This window comes from Aplidium turbinatum, chromosome 10 (genome assembly GCF_918807975.1).
Source record: "Aplidium turbinatum chromosome 10, kaAplTurb1.1, whole genome shotgun sequence".
Lineage (NCBI taxonomy): Eukaryota > Metazoa > Chordata > Ascidiacea > Aplousobranchia > Polyclinidae > Aplidium > Aplidium turbinatum.
In genome coordinates this window covers 19,818,399-19,841,066 of record NC_137481.1, presented here as the reverse complement: position 1 = coordinate 19,841,066, position 22,668 = coordinate 19,818,399, and the positions used below count along the sequence as shown (strand labels likewise).

Sequence of the window (22,668 nt, the reverse complement as noted above, 5' to 3'; positions counted from 1 at the left end):
CAAAATCCGTAGTTTTTATTTCGAAAACAATGAAAATAAACGCTTTTGCAACAAAGCTTAGGGCACCAATTCTAAAGACTGAAACCAACAGAAACTGACAGCCCACTACAGTATCTCCAACTTATAACGATTAAAAACTGATTAGCCTATCACAAAGTGACCCTACTGGTAGCTTATGTACAATGAAGTAAGATCACTAATCTTGAAACAAAAAGTCAGCAGAAGATTCAGAAAGTAACACTATTTTCGCTTGGGTATCATAACAAACAGATCTGGATGTTAAGTTGCACAAATTTTCAGCCTTTTTTATGTGAATGCATACGACAGGGCTTACGCTCAATCGATTTGAATTCAGGCGCCAAAAACATTTAAAGTTTCATTTTTAATAATTGCACTTCAATTGATTTTAAATTCGTGTTTAAATTTTTTTAAGTTTATACGTATCTGTGTTGCAAGTTTATAGTCAGTTTCTCGGGACTAAATTTCTGTCTCTTTCTGTTAGTTAGGCTATTGGTTAGATATTACAACAACTACTGCATCAGCAGCCTATTAGCCAAATAATTTTGGTGTTGGCCTTCAAAATTCCCGTTATGGAAGCGCATATCTCCACATGGGGCTGAATGAAATGTTTACACCTGCTCGTAGATTCTTGAAAGATACAAGTGACATAAATTGATGCTACATTAACATATAGTAGACTAACTACTTTGCATGCACTTGTTAATACAGTAATGAAAAAAATACACAAAAGGATACTAGCCATGTGGATGTATATTGAAGGTTTCATCCGTGTCGATTTTGACCTATTTCCCCAGCTAGCGAAAACCGTCTTTTTTACAATGGTTCAACGCCTGCAAACGTTAAGCCAATGTAAAAAAAGACGGGTACGACCTGGGTTTTGTCTTGTTGTCATTTTCGCTATCACATTTACGTGATATGCAATATCACATCTTAACTTTTGACATAGTAAAAACCAGTTAAAAACGTATAAGCCAGGTTCGAAACATAATGTTAGGGAAGATAGAGCTCTTACCGGTAAACAGCACAAACAAATAATAAAATTTAGTCACAGAATATACTTCACCAAGCAACATGCCCTGTTTTAGAGATAGCTCGTTGTTACATGCTTAAATCGAAAGTTTCATCGTAAAGACGAAAACTACATCAGCCTGTTGATAAAACGTCGATTCGCATCTTGTTTGTACAGTGGTTAACAGCCAACGTGTTTAGTTTTCATCACAAAAACAAACTTGTTGTCGACTTTTCTCACTCTTTGGTACCTTCCATTTTATTGAAAACTAAACTTCTGTATAATCAAAAATTAACGTTAAAAACAACATTAACTTACGTACGTCAAGGCTAGATAACAAACTTGTCTGTTATAGATCATCACAAATACGTGCAGCAACACATTTTGGCATTAACAATGCAATTCATCAAACGTTGATTGGACATCGGTTGGTAGTGTAATAGCGTCAGTATCTTCGAGAGTATAACGACACAAATCGAGCATTTAGTCCACGAAACCAGCACACGACTCGAAATAAAGCTAGATACGTTTGAGGAAAACAATGGTACACCTCTCCTCTTTTGGGAAGTTGAAATCACAAATTTTCAGTTACAAATTATAAAAAAAAACGCCGCACATCCCTGGCTAGCAAAATTAGTCTTTTTAACATTGATTCAACGACTTCAGACATTGAATCAATGTTAAAAAGACCAATTTTGATAGCCAGGGATTGTGTAAAAACTTGCCAATGAAACAACCACGCTTTCCATGTATGATAAAATCAGTGACGGTTACAAAAATAAGAGATTTTCCATACCTTATTTCATCATAAACACGTGAAATGTCAAGCATCGGTTCTGTTGAAATAGCAAATATGACAATAACATAAGTGAAAACTTTCAGGGTTCCTTCTTTGTTAATGTCATGAATTAACCTTACAATTTATCAGATCGATTAGTTGAAAGGTTTAGATTAAATTCATCCAAAAAGTGAATTTTTTTGCTTGAAGAGCACTAGACCTTTTGTCGGCAACACATAGAAAATACTGGAGACAAGAAACCCCAATGGTTCACCATCGTGCGTATGTGGACAAAGTTATACTTTAAAAAACAAGACACTTCATTCTGAATCATCATCATTCGTGAGCTCATGCAAATAATGTAAATCTAAACCGAAGTGACTTGAAATCTCCAGAGGTCTCCGAGACATGCACCGACATATAGCATTTCTTGGACTGACGTTTTCTCAACCAATGAATCAAACAGTATCATTGAAAGCAAATCCATTTACAGTAATGCGATCTTACATGTAATAAATGTGACTGGTTTTGAATTTGAATGCGGTAAAGATTGTGGCTGTTTCTGGTTTGGCTGACACGCAAAAGTAAGTCTTTTGAGCGGAGGTTGTGCAAAGCTTGTCTTCGCAAGGTTGGTTTGAAATATGCCAGACAGCAAAATCAAATCATTTTTACACTGATTCGATTGAACAGAATGCAAAATGACGGATTGTGCTATCTGGAATGACACAAGCGTTAGAAAACCGCTAAATTCCGAAAGCATTTTATAAACTTTTGCATTTTCTGATCTTTTTTGTAATTCTTTAGCAAGTCTGGTCAGAACAAAACTTTTGATAAGGGATGTCCTTTCTCCGTCCAGGCTGACAAGTCTGACAGTTTGCAATTGAATTCCTCCAACGTTCCGTAACGCGGTATCAGCGTAAAACATCGATATGCAAATCGAATAATCACAAAACGAGAAAAAAACTTATATACAGTGCAACAATAAAGCGCCACAAAGAAGCGGCAAGAGTATTCCCTCAAGTTCTTACTCTTTGCCAAAGATAGCTCGAGGAATCTTCTAAAATAGGAAGGATGCGGCTGCAACTAGCTAGATAGCTACCTTTGTGTGATGAGAAACCCTTCAGCGTCTTCAATGGGTAAGCGATTGAAAATATTGCTAAAAATTGACACCTAAAAAGAAATTGACTTAAAAATTGAATGAGATTATTCACCAGGCATTTAGTTACATGATATACGTTCAGTTAATTAGTTATACGTTCAGTTCAGCTTAGTTTGTACCTGAAGAACGTATATCATGTTATTTAGCAAATTGACTCATTAAGTGATTGAACCAATAACTTGCTGTAGAACACACAGCAACGGTTGCAATACAAGAATCAAAGCAACAATAACCTACCTGTAGACAGCAAAATCCGTCATTTTTACATTGATTCAACGTCTGTAGACGTTTGTTGACTGGAAAGCGTATTAGAAATAGTGGTAAAATGGACAACTGTAAATTTCCAGGTCAAGTTACTACCACGAGGAAACTAAAAATTGTACATTTTCTTCCATACGCGTCTGGTCAATGTAAAAACGGGTAGGAAAAAGCGAGTGGTCTACTGCAGCTTTGAAATCAGTCTTTTTTGCATTGATTCAACGTGTGCAACGTTGAATCAATGTAAAAATGGATTGATTTGCAGAGGAGGATGACACATACCAGAGATTAACCCGGGAAGGAAGTTCAGAGACAAAGGAACAGTCAAGCAAGTAAAGCAACACGTTGCGGTTGTGGTCAAAATTTGATGATAATTACATGTAAGCAACGTTTGTGTCTGTAGAAGTAACATAAAATAGATCACGTAGCTCGAAGTTCTATCCCATGAGAAAGCAGGGAATTATGTTTCAGAAGAAACCCCGAAAGCGAATGAGACAACATTGATTCTTGTAACAATGGCTGATATCAAAACGGGAATACATGCTAGGACAAAACCGTCAGTACCACTCGCTTTTACCAACTTCATTATTTTATTGATTACAACACCAGCCGGTAAAATCCATGCCTTTTTATTGATTCCCTCATTTATATACGTTAAATCAATGTAAAAAATGGATTTTTCTAACTAGGACAGAAGCTTGAGAAGCGTAATGCATCCAGCAAGGTTCAAAGCGGCTACTAGTGTGCGAAACTGCCAGGATCAAGCTTCAGAAAATGCTTTCTCAGTCCGTAGATAAAAATTGCTTTCGTCGATCAATCAAAACTCCGCATATGCATAAGTGCAATGCAAAGGTTAATACATATTCACTTTGTAGCAGAAAATTAGTCCTTGTTTATATTGATTCAACGTCTGCACTCTGCATACGTTAAAAAGAACAGGTTTACTAAATATGTTAAATATAAAATGTTACATCAACGTACAAACTGAAAGTTTTTTGGCAATCACCGCCCAGCAACGGACAAAGGCAAACAAACAAAGGCAACTGATTTGGAAGCACATGCAAAGACAGTCGACACCCACGAGTCACCCAATGCGTATTGACCGTGACGTACGGTATTGACCTATGAGGATGTTTAAATCGAAAATAAAGTGACAAGACGAGGTGTAATTTCTGCTTGATATTTCGCCCTGAAGTTAGCGCTTTTTTTAAATAAAATAATTGCTTTCCGTCTCTTTTTTGTGACGTTTCCAGCAAGCGAAAGTTCCTTGTGATTGTGAAGAAGGGAGCGTTCTTCCTGGCTATCAGCACAAGATAAGAGTTAAACTGACTGGTAAAAGCGGTGGCTGATAGTCTGTGGCAGAATCAGTGGTGCGATACTGAAGAGCCCAGCCTCATGGCCGAAACACGGTGTCTATCGCCGTCAATTCTTGATGCAATCGACTGCTGAGAAATATAACAGTTCCTTGTGTTGCATCACTTTCAAAGTGCTGTCACGCGTTATGAATAAAGCAAAGGACAATAAGCCCCTCCCTGCCGCAACTAATTCACGGAATTTCGTTTTGAAATGCGTCAACAGCGTCTTATGAACAGTAAGTTTGATGTTGAAATGGTGTATAAAAACATTTTTCCAATAGAAATTTGCTCGTAAAAGTTTCCGTTTCACATTGCAAAAGTTGTAGATTTTATATTTTCACGCTTGTCTTTCGTCCTCGTGGTGTAGCAAGTGTTAAAATAATACAGTTCTTATACCTGTTGAACATTAAAAACACTGGACAGATCGCTCACATACCGCCACCATTTGTTGTCACTGCGCAAGAAACTCACATCCCGCGCTGCGCTACTCAAGCGCCTGGCAGGTTCTAGCTGGGGAGCGAGGGCTGACACTTTGCGTATAACAACCTTAGCCATTGTTTACTCTTCAGCAGAGTACTGTGCACCTGTTTGGTGTCGCAGTGCTCACTGCCACAACATCGACACTGCCATAAACAGCGCCCTGCGCACAGTGGCCGGATGCCTGCGTCCCACACCATTGGACATTCTCCCCATTCTCGCTAGCATCCAACCTGTTGAGCTTCGTCGCGAAGAAGCCACTCTGTCCCTCGGTCGACGGGCACTGGAGCCTAACCACCTTCTCCACCACAAGATCTCTGTTCTCCCAAACGAGCACCCCCGTAGACTGAAATCAAGACACCCATTCGTGCCAGCCGCTCAACTTCTTATCAACGAAGCTGATGTAAAAGACATCTCTGCGGCTACTTGGGCGGACTATAAATGGTGTTTTGAATGGAAGTCAAGCGCCACCAGACTCTATTCGTTCATCCCCGACGCCGACACACGCCCTATCGGTCTAACACTACCAAGACAGGCATGGGTGCGCCTCAACCGTCTCCGTACGGGCGTCGGGCTTTTCCACTCAACCATGCACCAATGGGGAATGGCCTCTTCCTCCTCCTGTGAATGTGGTGCCGAGGAACAGACCGCAGACCACATCATCAATGACTGTACCATCTTCAAGCCACCTAACGGAGTGGAAGGTCTGTGCGTCATGGATGATGAAACCAAAAACTGGCTGCTCTCTAGTAGCCTTCCAGTGTAGTCCGGGAACATCGTGAATCTTGGGTGGTAAAAGGATAGACCCTCGGCCCCAGAGGCTCACACGACGACGACGACGAACATTAAAACAACCTAAAGATATTACAAAGCGCCCCAATCACATGCAGGACCCGGTGCTACCCATGTCTGTAATATGACAAATGAAGAATATCACAAAACAAAATAAAAATGGCACCCAAAGAATAAAAACAATGATTTCAACTTAAAAGTGACGTCAAGCAAAGGAAGTAGGAATCGTGCATCTCCGCGTTGCTATCACCCAGCTGATTTGATTAGTGTGCAAAGATTTAGCGGTTTGGCAAGGAAAATTTAGAAATGAATAAAATCATTCGCCTTGATACATGGATTGGTAATTATTGGCTAGTTTTGACGTTGATTAGACGTATGCAAGTACAAAATCAACATTAATGTTAGCAAAAACGAAACCAGACGATAATATCCCATTTCTTCTGCTGCCAGAGTATCAACATTGCCAATAACAACAATACCAGAAGCTTCAAGTCTTCACGTATATTGAGAACAACTCAGACAGCAAATCAGTCGTTTTTTACATTGATTCAACGTCTGTAGACGAGCGATTTGTTGTCTTGGATTATGTCGTTTAATTATTCAGCAATTCATAACAAGTTCAATCACATCTTAAAATGCCAAGATGTTAAGATGCAGGCCTCGAAATTCGTTTTTGTTGACGGCGGACAAACGTGTCCGGTCTGAGCAGCTATCTCGGCGGACAAATTAAGTCTTACGGCGGACACACCAGTTTTAACGTCGATCGTCATACTTAATCTCTTTATCTTGATAAGTCTTCGCCATTTCAGAACCATAGCTACGGTTTAGGCTTTTTAAAATTTCAGCGAAGTCACTCTGAAAGGCTTTCATCAGACCAACGACGTGCGCTTGACGCCGTGTAGCTACTAAATATGATGATGATGATAATATGATGATTGTTAAAAACTTAAATTCTATGGACTTTTTGTGTCTGATGCAAATAAATAATAAAAACATAATCCGCCGCATAACTGATTAACTTCCACCGAACGAGGTCGTGTGGCTTCTTGCGTCACAATGCTCTGGGCACGAGTCGGAAAACTTCTACACTAACGCGTAACGCTACTATTTTCTAATGTGCAAAGTTTCACTAGGCTTTTTTCTTTAGGTTTATTTTTGCGTGACATGTGAGCGAAAGTGACGAAAAGAATAAACAAAACATTAGAAAAAGCACAATTATTTTCCCCTCTCCGTGATGCGGTCGCCTCTCCAATATAGTACAGTATCAGTATTCCATGAGACCACGGCAGGCTCGGAGTTATAATCAGCGCAGTCAAGGCCATTCAAACATATGCGCATGATGAGAGCTTCAATAACATCGATCTTCAAAGACGTGCGCCAATCTCCACGAGATCACTGCTTGTCGTTAAGATACGTGATACCGAGATCTATTCCGTGTCTTTTCTCCAGACCGGCTAGTTGAGGGAAAAGCGTAAATGCGAGCTCTTCTTTAGCAATAAAATATGCGATTTCAAACAACCTCTTAATTTTGATGTTTTTTTGTCACTCATATTGTCGATGGCCTTGATGACCGGAAATTGATGGCTTGGGGTAAACGATGTGTTGTGATCTTTGACAGAGCTAATCCTTAGATTCGTTGTTCCTTTAATATATGCGTCTATCACCACTAAAATTCCTAGTAGTAGGTTCATCGCCCTCATTCTCACTTTCAGAAATTTCCCTGGGCCTCTTCATTCTTACTGTAATACCAAAACTTAAGTTTTGCGGCATCTTGCTGTAGTAGCCTATACTCTTATAATCTAACTTTGTAACCAACCTTGCCTTATCAATATTACTCGGAGATCAAAGCCAGACATTGTGACATAAGACTTGAACTAAGTTGCGCGTGATTAGTGTAGAAGTACCGGTACTCCCATCAATTCTTAGCTAAGAATTCACCTCTGTTACGCTGATTCAATGTCATCAATCGTTGAAGCAACGTAAAATTCGAAAGTTTTTCTGCTTGAATGGAAGCTAAGAGATACAGTATTAACTTTTTCTAGATGCGCGCTTGGAATGCGATAATTTCGCATTCCCAGCGCAAATTATATTCTTGCAACAGTTGTTCGTGCTATGCAATGACGATTTGTATCGCCAGTTTCTGCGATATTTCTCGGCGGACAAATATGACCGATCTAGAGGGTACTTCCCGCGGACATCACATGCTGTGACGGCGGACATGTCCGCCGTGAATTTCGAGGCCTGAGATGCCAATTAAACATATTAGCTTTTCGCGTATTAGTTGCACGTACAGTTGGCAGTAAAAAAGTTGTTCTAATCGGTTATGACTGCCCTTCTTTCGTATTCCTTACAATGCATTCAGGTAACTTCAGTCGATTAACTTAACAAATTTTCCAACCGCTCAGTCAATACAGTCAGCAATCTTGCCCATTACCAAAGGTTTTACAAACAGTTTATTTCTCCACCTTTCAAGACCAACCCAACTAACAAAAGCTGTTATATTTACATGGTGTTACTGTGTCGTGACGTTATTAAACCAAGTGTTTGTGAGCAGGTATTGTTAGGTTGGATTTCTTGTAGGTTGTGTCTGTGTGTTCATTCTTTTAAAGAAAAGATTAGGATTGCAAGTGGGTGACCAGCATTACCATAAAACTACGTTTATTTTGCAGATTACTCAATGAGTTCGATTGATAGAAGCAAATTTTTTAGTTTCTGTTCCCTCAACCCCGTTAACAAATCAGTCCTGTTTTACATTGATCCAACGTCCGCAGACGTTAAATCAATGTAAAAAGAACCTATTTGCCGGCTGGACAGTGTAGGTTTAAACGACACCATGCCAACAAAAGTTTGGCCACTGAAGCGGAACAGCCCAAACTGATATCAACCCGTCATGCTTGATTAATTTTCACCAGCGGGTGTTGCACTGTTGCAATGCCCCAGCAAGAAACATTCAACACTTTCAAGTAACATCAATTTGAAATAACGTTGCCAATCAAAAATGGAGTATTTGTTAGCTGAAGTGGTATGGTGGTAGTAATGCAAATTACATCGGGCTCCGTATCTTGCTTTGAGCAATGTTAGTTTACCTTTCCACTTGAGGTAATAACTCTGAGCAATCACAAGCTCATAAAAAACGATTTCACATCATTGCAATGTTAGATCACGTTGACTAAACATAAAAAATCGCAAGTTGAAACGCAAAGTGATGATTACTCTTTAGCAAAAAGAAGGTTAGGCAGATACAGCCAGCAGCAGAAGAAACAGATAATGGGCCGCGTGCACGAACTTACCTAAAGAGAGGGTAAATGTAAAACATAAAAACGCTCTAAAGAATTGAGCAGCAGCACCCGTCATCTTGTGGCGGAGGTGGTTGGTTAGAGTTGATCTGTTTGACTAATTCGAAGAATGCCTGCCAGTTTTTGAGAAAACAACAACTAAGATGGACAGGCGAAGATAATTAAACTACGAACGTTGTTTTTCGGCAACGCAACATGCCATGTTAAGTTTTGAAAAGACATCAAACTTTTTACTGCAGCAACGATTCACGCAGTCAGCCTCCAAATCTGTGCTTTTTCCAAGACATTACGATGAATGTATTGGTGAAAAAAATGTGCCTTGCGTCTCTTGTCAGAAGATGGGAGGTGGTGGTGGGACAGCCAAACTTACCAACTATGTTTCTAGGATGTTGAAATGAAAGTTTACAAAAGATTGCATCCAGAACCCTTCTTCCTCTTCTTTCTGGGCTCGGGTGTTTTTCTATTGATTTGCCTCACAAGATCGAAAAATATCTACATCACGCCAAAATGAATGGAACGTTGAGATGTGAGGCAAGGCAGAGGAAAACGTTCCATAGTTTGAATGATTCAAATAACATTTGAGCTAAGCTTTAAAATCTAACTAAGTTTAGATGGAAAAACATTTCCTATAAACACCTAATTTGGTCAGTTTTATATCATAATACCTTAAACAACTGGTATTAAAATTTATAGTTTATTCTAACTCTCATTTTTCAACAAAGATTAGGCGTTCAACTATTAGATTTTAACAAAGTATTTCAGCAAGAGGTGAAAACTAAATCTCCAGCCAGCAAATCCGTTCTTTTTCACATCGATTCAAAGTCTGTAAACGCCAAATTAATGTGAAAAAAAGCAGTTGGCTGACTGAAAAAGAAGCAAAACTCACGTGTTCCACATTGATTTTTGATTTGGCTGACGTCTCCATCCATGAGCTGCAAGTATGAAGCGAAGTTTAACAACCGCATGATCAAATCGAGTTGCAGTAGCAAATAAAATAACATGTTTCCAAGCTATATTGCAGCATGCCGAAAGGGAAAAACCCGCGCAAGGGTGTATGAGACTGACCAAAAAAGTTCTCTACATCTTTTAGATCAGTAATCTCATTTTGGTGTCAACGACGAAGAGTAAGTCCCTATGGATTTTGTAAAACGCTTTAGAGACCAATATCGGTCTGTTTTCCTGCTAAGTATTCATCTAACAGCGCCTTCGCACATGCCATAATAAACGTTTCAACCAGAAAATCAAATCGTTTCTACATTGATTTAACATCTGCAGACGTTGGATCAATGAAAAAAAAGGCCTGGAATGCTTGTCTAGAATGTGAACACAAAATAGCAACCGAACTCAGATGACACAATAACGAACAAGCCCAAACAACATTCAACGATATCTTAAGCAGAGCGTTCAGAGATTGAAAGCCACTTTGTCTAGTATACTGTAAGTATTAAGTAAGAAAAAAGGTCAAAACGAGTTCTAAGACTGAGACGCTCTGTTCACTAAAAAAGCTAAAAAAGATGAGGCAGAATTGGTCTGTTCCCAGACAGCAAATTAACCGTTTTTTACATTGATTTAGCGTCCGCAAACGCTGAATCAATGTAAAAAACGGTTAATTTGCTATCTGGGTTGCTGTTGTTTCTCATTGGCACTGCACTGGCAAACATAACCATGGACTTCCGATTGCTTGAGAAGACCTCCATCTGCTATCAATATGCAGTTTCCAAAGGCTGAAAAATCTTATCGTATTTGTAGGAAATAAAGAAAAACACGTTACAGATCTATAGTTTAACTTGATGAAATATCTTCACAGTTTGCCCTTCCCAGAGGAAATGCATTTCCCAGGACGTCGCATCAATGTATTAAATTGGAAAGTATTCCAGGAACACTCATCACTGTGAACTTGATGCTAAACAATTCCTAGACAGCGAAATCTTGCTGTGAGGGTAGGCAGTCGTGAATTGATTTTGCTGTGAGGGTAGGCAGTCGTGAATTGCACATCAATGTCAACTTGGCAAAGCCAGATGAAGCCTAACAAAGTGACACCACTTCCATAAAAAGCTCACCAATGCCACTGCTTTGCCAGCTGCTCCCCTTGTTCTTTTGTTACGTTTCTTTCGTTTTCTAAATCACATTTGTTGCCCACAAGAATGATGGGAACCTAATAAATAATTTAAAATATGCTTGAAAAGATCATAGTACCCGTATATACTTTTAACACAACAGCATGGAAGATTGAAAAAAAGAGGTAAGGTGCGAAGCGCAACAAAAAGCATCGTTCAGCACAGGGCTTCTCAAACTTTATTGTGTGACCCATTTCAGAAAACACTTTTTTATGTGACTTATTGGTGGGCAGTTATTACAGTCTGAACTACCCTCTGTAGACCCACTTGAATTTGTTTGGAGGGACTAAAATTACGATTTGTAACCCAATTAAAGATCGCGACCCATAGTTTGGGAAGTCATAGTTTAGCATACAAAACTTACAGGTGTAAAAAATAGGATTAACTTACATCATCTTGATCCTTAACCCTAAGAATTTGTTCTCTCAAGTCAGCAAGGTCATTGAAAGATGCTTGAGATGTGATACTGTATACCAGGACGAAGCCTTGACCATTTTTCATGTACAAGTCTCTCATAGCTGTAAATTGTTCCTGCAAATAAGCATGAATGATGATATTGTGCAAACATATGTGCACATTTGTATATATGTTACATACGTTTATACAGTTATACACGTATACCAAAACCTTTTTTATAAATTATCAATAGAATAAAAATGTAGCATTTATTACTTTAGCTCTAATCTAAAGCGCTTATAAGAAACAAAAACTGATCAATCATTTCATAAATTCTATAAGGTGCAGCAAGATACTGTATTTTTCTCTGTTGAACTGAACTCAGCAAGTGGCCAACTGTTACAACCTCTTCCACTCAGACTATTTTCTCTATAAACGAAAGTAATATTTCTAGGTTTCTCAGCAGCTCACATTCCTTCAATGCGACGTCCTATATACTAAGCTTTCTTCCGTATATATATTTAAGTGTGTATCTTTCACATATATCTATATACCACATAACAAAAAACACCATTAATCAGTCTAACTATACAGTAGGCTAGTTAGTTCTACACAACAGCGTAACAGATGAAATATACTTTGCAATCTTATTACAGTTGCAAAAGATTGTATTAATTGTCTGAATTGTTTAGCAAGAACCAAGCTGAGTCAACCCAGCCTGAGAAATACTCACTGTTCCAGCTGTGTCTAATATTTCCAACATGCATTGTTGGTTCTCCGCTTCCACTTGCTGAAAACGATAAACATTAGATTTACTATTTGATGGACATTATAAAATATGATAGGAAGGTCAATTTCCCAACCAAATCTTCACACTGAAAACAAAGAGTATAAATTTGAAAACATTAGTTGAAACATAGGTACCAGTATGTATTATGCATTTTTTGTCTTTTCCGCTCAATTCTTTGGATTTAGATTGAACAAAGGTCTAAATCATTTTGCTCACAATCTGTACAGATCGTTCAATATAAAAAGTGCAATCTTGAAAATACTGTGAGATAATGTGAATTATACGCATGTCAATCAAATGAAAACAAAATACATTACAGTATAATTTTTATGTCAATTTTTTGCACCGCTGATAAGCAAAACATGTGATCATGGGCAGATGTTGATTGTAGTCACATAAAAACATGATGACAAACTGCATACTTTTCTGTAGCTGTCCTCAATAGTCGGATCATATTTTTCGACAAAAATTCCTTGAACAAATTGCACTGTCTGTAAAGAAAATCAACATGTTTCTTAAAAAATCGTTAAAAAAAATAGACCTAACTTTATTTTCAGATCAAGTAGCGCATCAGCGAACAAGGAGCATCATCAAAACCTTGTATATCTCATGAATGGAAGAATGTTTCAGAACATCATCATCAAATAACTGGATTTAATTTGTCAGAAACAAAAAGGACCTCCGCTATAGAAGAGAAGTTTCCTTAACTAGTTAATACACCTCAATCACACTGACACACCTAGCAAGACAATGCATCCCTGTAATATTGCTACAAACCGCAGTCACAGTATGTAATGAATATTATAAGAATTTTTTTGAATATCAAGTCTTATTTTGGACATCTGTATCGATTAAGTTGTACAATTATATACATAGGCCTGTTAATTGCATAACTTAATCGAAAAGATCTTGGCATGTCTGCACTGCAGTCACCACATAAAACAACTCAATTTAATAGCAACAAGATTAAGATATCATTTTTCAACAAAGTTTTTACCTACACTCAGACAATTTACAGCTGTGGCTTTCATATAATTGAACTTTTGATTCAGTAATATATACTTCATCATTTATTTCACCATAAAAATCATTGGTACCATATTATAATTAACCCACAGACGAGGTTTTGTCCAGACAAAATCGTGAAGTCTATAAAGGTAACCAAATCATCACAAAACTTACCAAAGCACTTTTCCCTACACCACCAGAACCAAGTACAACAAGCTTGTACTCTCTCATACCGTTCTACCAAGACCTATGCATAAAATATACATAAATTAATCCATAATGCACAAATACATTGATAATATTGTACAAAAGTTGGACTAAGACGATAACACTTAGTTCAATGTACTTACAATAATACAAAGTTGCATGTAGGGACATCAATATATGCATGTTTTACACTAGAAAAATTTAATACATAATGTATTCATTTGAGATTTTGAAATATCAAATTACTAAGAACAGAATAAACAAATTTTGTTTAACCCGTTGCATTGTGGTGTCAAAGTGCGTCTCCCAGTGCGACATCTTTTTTTGGTATTTTGGGTTAATAATTCAGGGATCAGAAGTGAGAAACCGTGAAACAGTACACACAGTAATGTAGAATGAAGCACTTAGTTATAGCAAGAACAGTCGCATCATGAATTGTAGCAGCAGATATACCTTTATTTTACATGTTGCCGTATGCACTTAGCATGACATATGTGTGTCATTTGCACTTAACGGGTTACATAAAAACTTTAAAAATATAAATATCAATGTAACAAATAATTTGTTCTGATCAGTATAAAAGTATTCAGCAAAATTGAAGATAAGCAGATGTATGTGTGCAAATTCAACCCTTGCACAACGCACAGCAGAATTAATAACATAATATCCAACAAAATGTTTTTTCAATACCGTTCCAATCAGAAGTATGTTTTACTTGAACAGCAAACAGCAACCGGTTCTTGCAGTTTTCACAATCTTGTTTTCTTATGATAGAGTAAAATAGAAATAAATATATAATGTATTTTAACTTATGCAATATGGTACCTGAAATATTTCAAGAATAAAATGATATTGTAAGGTAAGTGCATGTTCAATGCACTTACCTGTTCAATGCACGTTCAATGTTCAATTGTTCAATGCATGTTCATGTACAACAATGCATCAAGTTATTTGCAGAACCAATCATTAACCCAAGTCATTGGCACTGTGAGTCACAAAATTATATTGGCATACTTTTGTACAGTGATGTACGCGTATACAAAAAATATTGACGCCGTCAGCGTTAACGCAAACGTTCGAAAAACCATACGCCGTATGCGTCAACGCAACTTGTAAAAAAAGTTGGCGGCGTCAGCGCATACACTAGCGTAAACTTATTTTGTTTGCTAGGTGCCAAACATTCACACGGCATAAACCACTCGAAACAAACAAGTTTTATTTTGAATTTCCACGAAGAAACACAAGCATCTGAAAGTGTTCATCTGACATTTTTCTGTGTTTTGATTCCAATACAGTATGTCTTTGCCCATTGACAACATTCTTTCAACTACAGCGCCCAATTGGGCTACTTCTGATTTCTCCAGGCTCCAAAAATTCGTGTTGGGGGCGTTTTTTGGTTGACACCCAATTGGGCTATTGTTTTTAAAAATAGAATATAACTTTTTATGTAAAAATTGTATCGTGTTTAAGATTTTTACCTAATTTGTAGTTATTGCATTGAGGAGCAGCGCTTTTGGAGACCTCGGTCAGGCAGGGTTACCAATTTGGTATAAAGATACCAATTTTTAAAAATGTGCATGTTTATTGTTTAGGCTTTTATATCTGGCAATCCTGGCAACTTAAGTGATCTAGGTTTTCATGAAAATGCAGTACACATCAGTTCAGTTTGGTTTTATTTCTGACCATCACAACGAAAAACAATATATATCAAACATAGAAGGGGTCTAGAAAAAGGTAGAAGCGACAAAACACGGACGCAATAACGTGCATGATGCCAAAGCAGGACAATCAGTTATAGGATGGTCGGCGGTCGCAACACCTTAATAAAGTTTTTACAAATGTAGAAAGATGATAAAAAAAAAGCAAGTGAATTTTTTTTAACAATTTATGAGTAAAAAAAACAAAACAAAAAAAAACAAGACAAACAGATGGTTTGTACGTTAATCAACCTTGGTGCGTTGTCAAAACTGTTGATGGTCTTGAGGGGAACACTCTTGATGCGTTAGCTCATCACGAAAAGCAATTCAGCCATTTTTTGTGTTTAGGTACTTAGCCTAATTGTTTGTAGTTATTTTAACAAACAGTTGAGTGAATGCATGGTTGCCAATCTGTCTGAAAGATGTGAAGAACTGGAAAAACACATATAATTTAAGACTGATGATCAAGCGCTCTGGAAGAATTTTGTATAGTAGGCTAGCCTATCTTTTTGCTTGGGCTCCATTTTAGAACCCCCCAAAAAATTGGGCTACTTTTTGCATAAGCTTGGGCTCTTTTTTATTTTAACCTCTGGCAACCCTAGTTTCAACAAATGCAATCATTTTTTTAACTTTTATAAGACAATAGCTGTTGTGGCAATCATGAAACAGTGGTCAGCATCAAATTCACATAGCCTAAAGTAGCAAATTTGGGTGTTGGTGTTGGGGTGCACGAAATTCTAATGCAGCTGACCTGACGCGATAGTCAACTGGCAACCATTATACCTTACGGCAAACTGCAGCTATCAACCCTCCATATGAGAAATGAACATGATGTTACAATACTTAGTGGAACTTGAATCTTGAACAACCTCTTCAAACTAGCTTGTATTTCATTGTTGCCAATCAAAATAAGTTGTTTACATGGGTGTTAGTCAGAACAGATTGATGTTTTGATGACATGTGTAAAGGAAGCGAACCATTCTCTTGTGTGCCCCCCCAGCTTACCACCCAGTGCAAAAAGTAGGACCTTTCAATATACAACTCCGTTGTACAAAAATGTATTGATCTGTGGTGTATCAACCAAATTTGGAAGACTCAATAGAAGAAGGTAGAAAAACAGACTCACAAACGTATGTTGACCTGAATATCGACAGTAACTTTGTTTACTCATTTAACATTGGGGTGTTTTCCATAGCACATTTTTTCATAACTCAATGGTCCCTTCCCTTCAAACAAGTTTCTGTTGATGCTCCTCACAAAAATCAATTATGTCCAATTCAGGCATAGCCTCATCTGAGACCAGCAGAGCTTTAAAACATCAGTCCGTGACAGAATTAAACGGGGTGACATCAAACAAAACTTGTGGATCTTTCTGTTGCGCAGGGGCTCTCTTTACCATATATTGCAAATATACCTTCTGAGGCTATACTCACTATTATATAGGTTACTTGAGCATAACACACATTTATATATTACTTAAAAAACTAATTTTCATCAGCAAGCTTGATGGCTCATCTCTTGTGTCTGCGGTTGGTGCTCCAACGGGACATCAGTTTGACCAAGCCGAGCAGCATTTTTTTTTTTCAAAAGCTTAATTCAAATTTGCTGAGTCACAGATGATTGTGCTTTTTTGCTGCTTCCAGCTGTCTTCTGCACCGCATTGTTTGAAGGAGTTTTTGTTATTGTGTTGAATGTTTGATAACTTCTCTTGGTAAATTTTGGTGTACCAGAAGAAGATGTGACCATGTTTGTCGAACGAAGATCCATGTGCTCTTCATCGCACTGTTTGCTTCAATTCATCTAAGTCAAATGTTGTTTTGCTGGATTACTTTAAAGAAATACCGGTAACCACTGGCGCCGACTTACGGGATTACGGGGTGGCGTGGCCACCCCGTAACCGCTGTGGCAGCCACCTCGTTTAGGTTACATTACTTACAGCAAATAAACGTAATTTGAACGGACGTTTAAATCTTTTTTTGATTATTGGTTTTCGCTTCAAGTCAACGTAAAGCAAGAGGTGAACCAATACAGTATTGCGAAGAAAATGATTGTTTTTGTCACAAGCATGATACTCGCGTAACATCAAGCAAGCTACGTGAAGATTACGCAACACGTGGCTATGAGTTTTTTCCTTGTTGTTGTGATCGTTTTATTTGTTACTTGTCATAAGTCATTGTTACATTTGTTAGGGTTACAATGGGATATATTAATCAATAAAATAAGATCTTTCCACTGCCTCACTCAAAAATATTTTTTGAAAAATTTTAAACTGCTCATACTATCGCTATAAATTATGACAGCTATAAAATACTTGGAAATAAAATTATCTCGATGATTGATAGCTCCACCCCCTAAATGAAGAAATGAAAAAAATGCAATTTTCGAAACTTTTTGAGTTTTATTTAAAAAGTGCACTTAGTAATGTAGCAGTTTTAACGTTCCGCAAATTTACACCTCACAATGAACATCTACCGAAGTATACTAATTTACAGTACTTACGGTAGATAAGCACTGAAAATTAATAGACGGTATTGTTATTAATATCAATTCAATATGATTTCAGTGATTATAATACAATGTAATACAGTAGCGTATCCAATTAATTAGCGACGACCTTTTAAAGTACACGTTAATTTGAACAGAAATAAGAATTTATCAAAAGTCTCATGTCATTTTAGAAGATTTCACCACCGGTTACAGGACCATCTTTGCTTGTTTCCTTGACAGAGTCAACTCTGATTGATCATATACGCCTTAGAGAGTAGTTAGTTGAGAAAATTCAGATAATATGAAACCAAAGAACTATCAGAAATAATTAATTAAACTACCATTCAACATTTTATAGGCAGAGAAAACTTTTTCTCGAACCGTAAAAATTTCATTATCAGATCACCGCTTCAATGCGTGATGGAAATCTACAGATAAATCTGCATCAGGCATCAAGTTTTGAAAATATACTTATCGTTGCCTTCCACCACCTGCGAGGCGGAGCGATTGTTTAGTGCATTCAGGCGCATAAAAACCTAATTGCGATCTACCATGACGCAACAGCGATTGAACCACGTCCTAATTTTAAATGTTTATCAAGCTGAAGCTTCATGGTTACAACTCGACCAGTTGATTAACAGTTGGATTGACAGAGCTGCTGTTTGCAAAAATACTTTTTCCAAATGTTAAGTGTCAGAGCAGCAACGTAACAATAAAATTCACAACATACCTCCTGTGGTTTGTATTAAAGTTGCTTTGTAAATTATTGAGCTACAAATCAGGTGGGAAAAGACAATTGCATCTACGAAACACGCTTCGTAAAAATCAAACAAAAACATGCAGTTTGAAAGTTTTTAGGTTGCCATATTGTGCTATTCGCCACCCCGTGCAAAAATAAAAGTTGGCGCCTATGCCGGTAACTCATTGTACGTACCACATACCGTACCGTAGTTGCTCTTTACAAGTAAGTTTAGTGGCTGTAAAAATTAACTCTCACTCAAAATAAAGTTTTATCAATATACAATATCATACATAAAATCAAAAAAAATTTGGCAGTAAGTCTGAGAGTCATTTCTGAACATTTCAAGGCCCTGATTCAATTTGTTCAAGTGACACATTATCTCAAGCAAAAAGGCCAAATCTATAGGCTAATAATCCACCCAGGATCTAAGTCCTCGAAATAGTTTTTGTTCTTTTTAGCCAAAAACATTTCCAAGATATGTACCGTATCTAAAAGCTGAAAGAAAAAAGCGAGTATAGTATAAAATTGATGACATAGCCCAAGTTGACTTTAAGTTTCAAAGTCTGACTTCACTTGACTGTGGGAAACTTATGAAACACTGAGAGTGAGAAAGTTTCTTTGAGAGCTAAATCCTGAAAGTTTTACATAGTTATTTTTGAGACATTTTATCCTCATTGCTCACTGATGATTTCAACAGCACACATAAATATCAACCAAGTCCAGAAACATCAGTCAATAAAATCAAACACAGCGTTGCTGAACAAACACAATAAATTTTCCATTTGTTCTGTATTTCTCTGCTCCTTGGTGATTTTTATCATGGTTCAATAAGCAAGCGGGGTGAGGCCGTGCTCTTGTCATGGTACAATGCGTACTGCATTTGAGACGTGGGGAAATTATTTGGTCAAAACACATCAGTCAAGGATTTGTAAAGCAAGAAAATATTCTTTTAACATGATACCATTTTTTTTTTAATTTTTCTGAACAGAACAGACTTTTCTCTTCATTTCTAACAAAAAATTTCTGCCACAGCCAACAACATGTCCTCACATTTGAGATCCATGCATTTGTTGAAGTTTACCTAGCCAAGCCCTTCTTGTAACAGGCGGCGCAGCCGCTTTTTATTTATCGTAATTCGTACTGCTTCTATTTATCTGATCACTCAAATAGGCTCAACAAAAATCTGTCATTTTTAAATACCATGGTAGAAATTTTTATGGGCTCTATCCGAGGGGGGTGAGAGGGTGATCAACCCCCTACTCATTGGAGTGGTTGGAATGACTAAGACGAGTTGACAGTTGTTGTTGAAATGACTATGACGATTTTAGCCCACTGTCCAAAATCACCCCCCCCCCCCCGAATTCTAAAAGTGGATAGAGCCCCTGGAACCTTTCATTGTGACCGTCCACCGGAGGTGTTGCTACAAAAGTCAAACTTCTGGAGTATTTTGTAACCTCACTCTTGGGTTTCGGCCGGAATCGGACTGAAGTGGAAGTCTGAAATTATTTGCAAAAACAGGAGCCGAATTGAAGCCAGAGTGTGATTTTTTTCCAGTTGTTAAAAATATTTACGCTGTAGCTAGGTTACTTCTCGCAGTTGTTATTTTTGTGTAGGCTACTTTAATGATTTTCTTTTCCAAGCAATAATTTTTTTAACCTAAACCAGCGGTTCTTAACCGGGGGGCGTCAGTCAGTTTTTATGGGGGACGCAAGCTTTCCAACGATATTTAATCTTTTTGCAATAATTTCAATGTCCTGAACAAAATTGTTTGCCATTTATAATTTTTAAGAATTAGAAATCACAGATAGGGCTATATAAGTTATACAGACAGAGCACTTGTTGCCCTTGTTCTACAATATTGTTTCGTTATAGCTTATGTTAAAACGAAAACAGTGAAATCTTTTAAGTGTTAACACTCATTGCGTAATTTATCAAAGAGCCTTAGCCCCCAAAGCTTTACCTCCAATGAAGCAATGACAGGTTTCCTAAACTCGATTATCAAGGTAGCCTACCGCTAGTCAACTTTGCAAGAGCAAAGTTGTCGGCAGCCGTGGCCGAGTGGTTAGCGCGTTGGGCTCGGAGTCGAGAGCCTGCATGTTCGACTCCAGCCACCCGCACTTGCTGTTGTTTCTCTGGGCAAGAAACTTTACGATAATTGCCTCTACCCAGTGATCGATTTCGAGTAATGGGTAGTACCAAATTTAAGTCATAAGTAGAGTAGACAACCGGAAACAGACATTGCCGTCGGCTGCAGCGTGGGTCAGGTGTACGTCGGAAGGCGTACACCGATGCATAGCGCTCAAGTCCGCTTTCCCGCAATGCAGGGTAAATATATGACAAGCAAATAAACAAACAAATAAACAGAGCAGAGCGCCTGATAAAAAGCTGGAGCTCTTGCAATTGTTGTATCAACATGTTAGTGTAAGGAGATGCCGCCTGATAGTAAATAATGTATAATCTGGTGCATTTTTCACACGAATAATAATTGATGATAACCGTCCAAAAATACATTTTACTTAAAAGTTTCACATCCAAACAAAATTACAAATTAAAAATTCTATGAAGAAAATCAAATTTTTTTTACATGAAAGTTTAACCACACAGACAAGTCAGACTTCGAAAAACTGGAACTCGAGATTGGCTTTCTGTTTTCCCATTTGTCTGAACTCAAGATATTTCAAGACTAACAGTGCTAGGATCCATATCTGTGCTCCTTTACTGCAGTTGCTGTCAAGACCAAGTACTGGCTGAGAGTTGAAAACTTAAGCAACTTTGAGCAATTTCTGGAGTTATACTTTGCATTAAAAGTCTGGTTGCTTACAAATACAATCAGTTTCAAGTAACCTACGGTAGCCTACTTTACCTCACTAATATGTAGGCTAGCTTACCGTGATCAACAAACACAAAGATACTTTTGGTGTTACAGCTGTTCGAAACTGGGGGAGGGGGCGTAGAAAATGTAATTATTGTTAAAGAGAGGCGTGCCAGAAAAAAGGTTAAAACCACTGGCCTAAACCAACTGAGCTAAACACTTAAAACATTTCCGTTTTTGCGTGTTCTCTGTAAATTATTTTCTCCACTAGATGTCGTCAATCGTTTGAGTGGATCTTCAAATAAGTTGCTTGACTGTTGAGCTGACCGCCAGAACTTTCGTTAGACATTTAACATTGCTATTTTTCGTTTGCAAAATTTAAACATTTAACAATTGAGCTGCTGGGGTAAACTGTTTGATGGTGCCTGCAGAGGCGAATTTGGGCCTAGTAGGCTACCTATGATATTTTCAGGGCCTTGAAACAAAACAAACAAAAAACACCTCTTAAAAATACCTATGGAGGGAAAACAGCGTAGCTTACGTGCTAGCAAAATCATAGCGAAAAGAGGTTGTTTTCTTCAAAAAGTAGGGTACCGTATAGTCTCTAAACTGCAGTAGAATAAAATTGATACAAATACATCATATCACTCGCCTGTTCGTTGAATGCATATCTTGATTTGTTAAGGAAATACGATAATATATTCTCCATAAAATCTAACTGTCTGATAGGGAGGTGGCCACGAAGGGGGGCTAGAAGAAGCAATCTCCCCAATTTTATCTTTATCTCCAAAAACATGGATTTTTAATGCTACAACAACGTTTTTATGACATTACAATACGTTTTGAATGACGTTTCATTAATGTTTGGCTGAATTTAGTAGCTACATTTTTAAAAAGGCTTTTATTTCAAATATTAAAATGTTTGCTGTCTCCCCCCCCCCAACAGTTGCTTTTTTACCCCTTCAGGATTTTTTTCTTGCTACGTTACTTCTCTTTGTTGGTAAGCAATGGCATCCTCGCCTGACGATGGTTTTTTTCTAGTTTAACTACAGAATAATAGCGTGCACGAAACAACTTTAACAACAGTTTGTCTCATTTGTAAACAGTTTATGACATTCGTGATAAATCTTGTCTCTTCAAATGTGATGTTTAACAGCTGATCGTGAGATTAACGTCGGAGACAATGGAAAACAACTGTCTTTACTCTTTTTGCCACGAGTCGAAAGTATCTCAGTTTGACACTTGGATAAATCGCACAAGTATCGCC

General features: G+C 37.7%; 1 protein-coding gene across 3 annotated transcripts; it reads right to left on the bottom strand.

Moving 5' to 3' along the window:
• Positions 1-22,172, bottom strand: LOC145778901 (ras-related protein Rap-1b-like). 3 transcript variants are annotated; one of them, XM_082590489.1, is made up of 9 exons: positions 22,054-22,172; positions 13,631-13,703; positions 12,871-12,939; positions 12,392-12,448; positions 11,653-11,793; positions 11,206-11,300; positions 10,032-10,077; positions 9,516-9,637; positions 1-2,978 (listed from the first exon to the last, which is right to left on the bottom strand). In XM_082590489.1, the coding sequence occupies exons 2-8, from the start codon at positions 13,685-13,687 to the stop codon at positions 9,548-9,550; spliced, it is 555 nt and encodes a 184-aa protein (XP_082446615.1). In that variant the 5' UTR covers positions 13,688-13,703; positions 22,054-22,172; the 3' UTR covers positions 1-2,978; positions 9,516-9,547. The 3 variants fall into 3 exon arrangements, with proteins under 3 accessions (XP_082446615.1, XP_082446614.1, XP_082446616.1); XM_082590488.1 differs by lacking the exon at positions 22,054-22,172 and adding an exon at positions 14,354-14,490; XM_082590490.1 differs by lacking the exons at positions 9,516-9,637; positions 22,054-22,172 and adding exons at positions 9,140-9,258; positions 14,354-14,490.
• Positions 22,173-22,668: the final 496 nt, after the last annotated feature.

What these genes read in the sequence shown, in the direction of transcription:
- LOC145778901 (XM_082590489.1), bottom strand. Translation starts at nt 13,687, where the DNA reads ATGAGAGAGTACAAGCTTGTTGTACTTGGTTCTGGTGGTGTAGGGAAA. An exon ending in GTGTAGGGAAAAGTGCTTTG is followed by an intron (nt 12,940 to 13,630) that starts GTAAGTTTTGTG and finishes TTTTCTTTACAG; the next exon opens with ACAGTGCAATTTGTTCAAGG. An exon ending in CAAAAATCAATGTGGAACAC is followed by an intron (nt 9,638 to 10,031) that starts GTGAGTTTTGCT and finishes GGCGTGATGTAG; the next exon opens with ATATTTTTCGATCTTGTGAG.